Source organism: Orbicella faveolata, unplaced genomic scaffold, assembly GCF_042242905.1.
Source record: "Orbicella faveolata isolate gen_17 unplaced genomic scaffold, um_ofav_v1 contig_1, whole genome shotgun sequence".
Classification (NCBI taxonomy): Eukaryota; Metazoa; Cnidaria; class Anthozoa; order Scleractinia; family Merulinidae; genus Orbicella; species Orbicella faveolata.
In genome coordinates this window covers 7,490,001-7,496,630 of record NW_028301536.1, presented here as the reverse complement: position 1 = coordinate 7,496,630, position 6,630 = coordinate 7,490,001, and the positions used below count along the sequence as shown (strand labels likewise).

The following is a 6,630-nucleotide window of genomic DNA, read 5'->3' as shown; positions in this document are numbered from 1 at the left end:
TCCGCCCACAAACGCCTGCAACTGGGTTCTCAGATCACTGAGCCAATCAGCGCTTGGAAAATTTACTACCAGTAACTCGCGGTGAAATTTACGCGTGAATCTCGAGTTTCGCAATGCGCTCAAGGCGGAGAGATAATTTTTCTGTAGCTCGGTTTTTCTTGAAGCTGGTCTGGCAAAATGGGGAAGCCGAAAAAGGATACGAACGCTAGAGTGGCTGGGCGACGAGAACAAACTGAACAAAAGAAAGCGCGGCGGAGCAAATGTGCATGGATAATATTCCAATGGATCTCAATGAGTTGGGCGATTCATCGGTATCAGACTCAACAAAAGAGTCAATGTACACGTCGCTGTTATAGCTGTCGAGTTCCCAAACTTTTACAGAATCTTTCTCTACTCTTGACTCGATCTTTTTGCCTGCTTGATACGATAGCTATAGCTTCATCCGCGAGGCCAACTTTCGCTTCTTCACTCATTGATGTGTTTTCATTCGTTCTTCGCTTTTTCGAACTGGTAAACAGAGTTTTCCGTGGTCCATGTTTACTTATAACTTAATAGAATTACATTTAATACGAAAAACGCTTGGATCTGAGTAGCCAGCCAATTCGTGGTATCCATATATTCCCGCGAAAGTAGTCTCGGTTGATTGCGTACACGTTATAGGGCTGTCAATCAAGAGGGAACTTTTACTTCCGGCGGTAACGTAAAACCTCCATTTCTCCGCCAATATTGAGTTTTTTTCAATTTTGTTTTCAGAAATTAGAGATTACTCTTCGACCATTGCTTTGAACCAAGAATCCAAATTTGAAGAAAATTGCTGATCTGAAGGTATACTGTAACCTTAATTGAAATATGGATAACTTTAAGTTCAATTTTCTCTCTCGATAAGTTCTTTTTACCTTTATTCAAAACATTGTCATGCTATTTACAAATGTTGAACTAGTAATAAGTAACGAATAAGAAGAGTCAATAAAGTAACTCATGTTTTGGCTGCCATTAATCAGCTCTCCCTGTCGGCAAAGCCCTCAAAGACGGGAAACAGCTTGGCAAAGTTTTCCTTCGTAGAGCGTTTGAAATCCACGTTATTTCGAACTATTCTTAACAATCGTAGTATCCGTGACATAACATCACTTGCTCAGTCACGCTCGTAACGTTACACATTCACAATACCTCGCTTGGCTGCTTAGCTAGTCTCCTTCGCAGCCGTTATTAGGGTCGTCACGCAACGCTCCTCCCCACTAAGTAAGTGGGGAGGAGCGTTGCGTGACGACCCTAATAACGGCTGCGAAGGAGACTACTGCTTAGCCTGTGAAGAAATGCCTCTATCGACCACGGTAATCGGCAGTTTCCCCAAGCCACCTTATCTGCACATTCCGGACTGGTTTCGGACATCACGCTCAGGGTCGTTCACTGAGCAACATAACCGTTTTCTGGAAAATTGCTCGTCGTCTGAAACAGAGGAACTGATAATTAAAGCAACCAGTGAAATAGTTGCTCTACAATCGGAAGCTGGCCTTGATGTGATAACTGATGGCGAGGTTCGACGAGAATCTTACATTCTACACTTCTGCAGGGCACTTGAAGGTTTTGATTTCCACAAGCTGTTTCGAAAATCTGCCGTGATGGCGCTGTGGTAACAGATGTGCCGCGCGTAATCAGCGTCGTGACACCTCGAGTAGTCGAAGCGTGGGTATGGAAAGAGTGGAAAGCCTCGCAAGATTTGTCGTCATTGCCCACGAAAATCACTCTCCCAGGACCCATGACAATAATAAACTCTACTGAAGATCAGTATTACAACGACGAGAAAGCGCTAGGCAGGGTTTTGGCGCAGATAATCAACAGCGAGGTCAAGGCTCTTGTATCCGCAGGATGCAAATACATTCAGGTATTAGATGCCAGTCAAAAGATCAGTGAGGGATCAATGGTCACACAACCCTAAACCCCCTTGGAGCTGGGCAATTTTCTGCGCAAGAATTTTGTTCTATTCGGGTTGTGCAGGAAGTGCTTTCGCAGCGTCTTAAATTGGGACTATATTAAACGATTAGATTATGAGCTCGAGATTTCTATTTAGCAATTACATTATGAGCTCCAGATTTCTGTCGCGTGATAGTTGACGAGGGCGCAGTCCGAGTCAACTATCACGCATAGAAATCGAGAGCGAATATAATCTAATTGTTTTAGTATAAATCTACTAGTCGTTCAAACCTTTATATAAATCCTCCTCAAAAATACCTCTAAAACACTAAGAAGCGGCTGTCATTTTGTTAACAAGTGCACACTGCTACGCTACTCACTATCTATCACAGATTAGTATAAATTGGTATAAATCTACTAGCGTTCTATCACGAAAGCCGTTCTCTGATTGGCTGCGCTACTCAGTTTACCCTTGTTAACAAAATGACGGCCGCTTCTTGGCGTTTTCGAAGTGCCTGTGAAGAAGATTTAGATAAAGTTTGAACGACTACTAGGTTTATATTAAAACAATTAGATTATTCGCTCTCGATTGTTGAGTAGCGTAGCCAATCGGAGAACAGCATTCGTGATAGAACGCTAGTAGATTTATACTAATGCGCGATAATCGAGAGCTAATAAATCGATTCCGCCTGTACTACAGGCTAGTGTACCATATATAAAATCGCTACTTCTCGAAACTTGAGCGGACTCAATTCTTCGCTGGGAAGCCTTATTCAAACTTCGCAAGATTTGATTTATGGCTGAATATCTTTGATTGGATTGCACCCCCGGATTACACGTTAGAAAGCGGTGTAAATCACAGCATTCTCTGAGCACAAAAGTCAAAAAAATACCAAGCGCGAACTCCGTAACCAACCGCAACTGACCTAACGTTCGATTAATCGAACTGAATCTAATCCAACTGCGCGAACTTTTATGCTTTTCGCCATCGTTTGTGTTGTAGTTGCATGGCTTGTGTCACAGGCGGAGGGGTGGTTTTGTTTTCTGGGGTGTTCCCCCGCTGGGGTGTTCCACGGAGCCATACGTCACGCGACGTCACGTCACCCTGCAGGAAGCATGAAGATGAAGCCGGCTGCCGATCGTTCTTTTGAGCGAGCACTAGCCGTTTTTAGTCACCGTCATCGGATAATATTTGGTTCGTACCAACTAAGAGTTGGAGTATAAATCGTGTTAACATGCCACTTTCAACCACCGTTATCGGTTCTTTTCCCAAGCCTTCTTACCTCAACATTCCAGACTGGTTTCAGCCACGATACGCGAAGACTTTCGTGGAGGGATATAATCGCTTCCTTCAAAATTTCACAGCATCCGAGAAGGAAGAGTTGTTTAAAAGAGCCATCAAAGAAATTGTTGAACTCCTTACCGAAGTAGGCGTTGACGTGATAACCGATGGAGAAGTTCGGCGTGAGAACTACATTCATTACTTTTGTAGAAGAATGAAGGGTTTTGATTTTCACAACTTATGCGCTAAAGCTGTTCGAGAGGTGGAATCTGCTACTATTTTTTTACCTCAAGTAGTTGAAGAGGTATCACCCCTGGAAAATGAAACGTGGGTTTGGAAGGAATGGCAAAATTCGCAAGATTTATCGAAGAGGCCCATGAAAATTACCCTACCGGGACCCATGACAATCGCGGACACAGTGGTTGATCAGTATTACAACAATGATAAGGTTCTCGGCTGTGTGTTGTCAGAGATTTTAAACAAAGAAATCAAGGACCTTGTATCGGCTGGTTGTAAACACATTCAGGTAAGTACAGTCCTCTGGGAGGAACTCCCCTCTCAAAAGGACGGGGGAACTCGTCAGAAATTTTGAAAAGAACCTCTAAGGGCTACCAAGATCGTCTTTCGTGGCCATGGCTTCAATGTTTTCACTCTTAAGAGGTATCAAACAACACAGTAACTGACACCTTCATTATTTTTAATAGTGATATAGACAATTGCCTCAAATACCTTCTACTGGTAAAGTTGATTTTCAAATATCTCCTGTCGTATTTTTTCTACTCAGTACCCTAAATGGTACTGTGAAAGCTCCCACTGTGGACCTTGTGAGGCTGAACATCCTAAGGGGTATCAAAACCGCTTTTTTATCCCCTAAAAGGTATGATGAGCACCTCTATCCTTTTTGTATGGGATTCACTGCCCCCCCCCCCCCCTCCCCCCCTCCACCCCCACTTGTCCAGGCAAGCTCTCCTTAGCCTTATGGACACCTGTATCGGACAGCTCTCTTGATCTCTCTGATTGATTTATGAGCTCTAGGTTTCTATGGGGTGATTGTTGATGAGGGCCGGAAGGCCCAATCAAATATTTCCTCTATCAATCTCAAATTCTGTTTAGGGGGTACAGAGGCACCTTAAATTTAAGGAAAGTTACAGAGCGACTACTCCAACCAAGGCCACTGAAGCTTGACCACTGGCATTTTAAAAGTTTTGGATAGTTACTAATCAAAATGACCACAAATCTGTTGCCTTTGTAATGTAAAGCTTGATTATATCAATAATTTGTTGGAAAACTATTGTTAACTGCCACAATTTTTATTTGTTAAATTTGTAGGAAATTTGGTCTGGTGGCCTTGGTTAGAGTAGGCACATTGTAATGGCTCTGAACTTGCTAGAAAGAATTTTTTATTTCTTTGTGAAAAGTTGCATGTTACCATATGGTTATCACAAATTGTTTATAACAAGTGGGGGTCACCAAGCTTGATTTTGAGCGATAAGCCCTTAAATCTAAAATTAAGGGTTTTTAACAGGTTGTACTGTTGCTATGGTAATCTGTTATGCCATAAACATTACCAAAACATATTGGTTTACCAATGGCTGGGCATTTTATGTGATACCAATATTGTAGCATCACTTGATAAACAGTGGTAATAATGCATCCTTCAAAGTATGCTGGAAACGGTTGCCAGCCTCCTTAAAATGCTTGGATGACTCAAGCATTGGATGCAATTCTCAAGATTTTTTAAGGAGGGTCAATAGTTCTTATTAACTACCATTTTGTTCCTTTTAAAAGAAGGTTTCTAACCTTCACACTGACACTAGTTTAATAGGGATGCACAATGATAAGTTTTTAAAACTAGATTACATAAGAACGGCCTTGACTTCTTGTGCCAATGTGGTGTAACACTCTCCACCCCAGTAACTGCTTTCTGCTCCTGGTGCATATCGGCGAGTCAGAAGGATTCAAACAATGTCTCTATTCGATTGACATGTTCATCCCTGGAACCAAATAAGTACCATAAAATAACAATTTGTCAATTTTCCTATGACACATTTGGTGTAAATATGCAGTGAACACCTATTTTGTAAGCAAGAAAATGATCTTGATCAGATGTGTGGTCACTATGTCATGGCTGCCATTTTGAACACCCATGTAGCCAAACTAGCACTTACCCTGAGGTGCTATTGATGTGTTTTGGGGGCAAGAGGATTGGATACAAGAGTGGATTGAGGGGAAGTTATGGGGATCATGGGAAGGGTCCCTTCTTATAACTACTGAATATGCTGCTTCTTTAGCGTCACACTCAGTTGAGATCATGGTAGTGTTGTCTTGGTTCAAGTTTTAAGTTTCTACTTTATTGTGTTTTGAGCTGGATTACTGGAAGGTTTACAATGTATATGGGAATAGTGGGATGTTTAATGTGTGGTATTGAACGATGTCCAGCTGCAGTACAATACATAGCTTCCTTTAATTATTTGCTGCGTTGACGGTGTGCAGTGTATTTATTCATTATATCATCCTTAGTTGAGGTTAGTCATAGTTCTGTTTCAGTACCAGATAACAAAAAGTCCTGGCATAGGGTAGAACTTGTAGTTTCTTATTTACATTGTCTGCATGCTTATCCTTTCACAGTTCCTCCTTCCACCCCAGGGAATAGGGAGTACTTCCCATAACTTGGGTTAGGGCTTTGACATGGTACACGTTTTGAAACACTTACCAGACAGGCAAACAAAATAATGGAAGGTGACCTGCCCCATCCAGTAGAAGTAACTACTTCCAGATGCTGCTACAGAGCGCAGATTTTATGAACAATCATCTGTGATCCAGATCATCTGTAAGCTTAATATTCTTCTGGCTACTCCAATGCTTAAGTAGGGTTGGAATGGATTTTACCCTACCCTGATATATTACACACATCATAATATAGTAGCGTATCACCAAATATAGAGTGGTAATGTGTTGCACCACTACAAGAGAAACACTTGGCACTTAAAGGTATCTTTCTCATGGACTGATGGTTCTAATAATATTATCCTTACTATTTCTTGCTTTTCTCCAGGAGGTTCATAAACTATAAATTTGCCATCCAATAATAAAATCTCCACCACTTAGCACACCTGCATACCTTTTTCATTCCATTAATGTTATTATTGTCCTGGTAATAGGTTGATGAACCAGTTTTGATGCGGTTTCCTGAGCAAGCTTTAGAGTATGGAATTGATCAGCTCGCGACTTGTTTTGATGGAGTTAGAGCTTCAGATGTAGTCAAGACAGTTCATTTGTGTTGTGGCTATCCTAATCATTTAGTAAGTTAGTAGTTACTCAACCACATGTTTGCCAGCCATGTTTACAAAAACAACCCTATTTTATTAATATTTTATGTCTACTTAATTTAATGCTATCACATCTATTTGGTCTGGCTTTTAAGCCTCAGACAGGAC

General features: G+C 41.4%; 1 protein-coding gene across 1 annotated transcript in view; it reads left to right on the top strand.

Annotated features, from left to right (window-relative positions):
- The first annotated feature begins 2,459 nt into the window (after positions 1-2,459).
- LOC110054661 (uncharacterized) overlaps positions 2,460-6,630 on the top strand; it is an 8,380-nt gene continuing 4,209 nt past the window's right edge. Inside the window, exons 1-2 of the mRNA XM_020761009.2 lie at positions 2,460-3,719; positions 6,355-6,495. Coding sequence (XP_020616668.1) covers positions 3,147-3,719; positions 6,355-6,495 — 714 coding nt within the window. The 5' untranslated portion in view covers positions 2,460-3,146. The remainder of the gene's footprint in view (positions 3,720-6,354; positions 6,496-6,630) is intronic.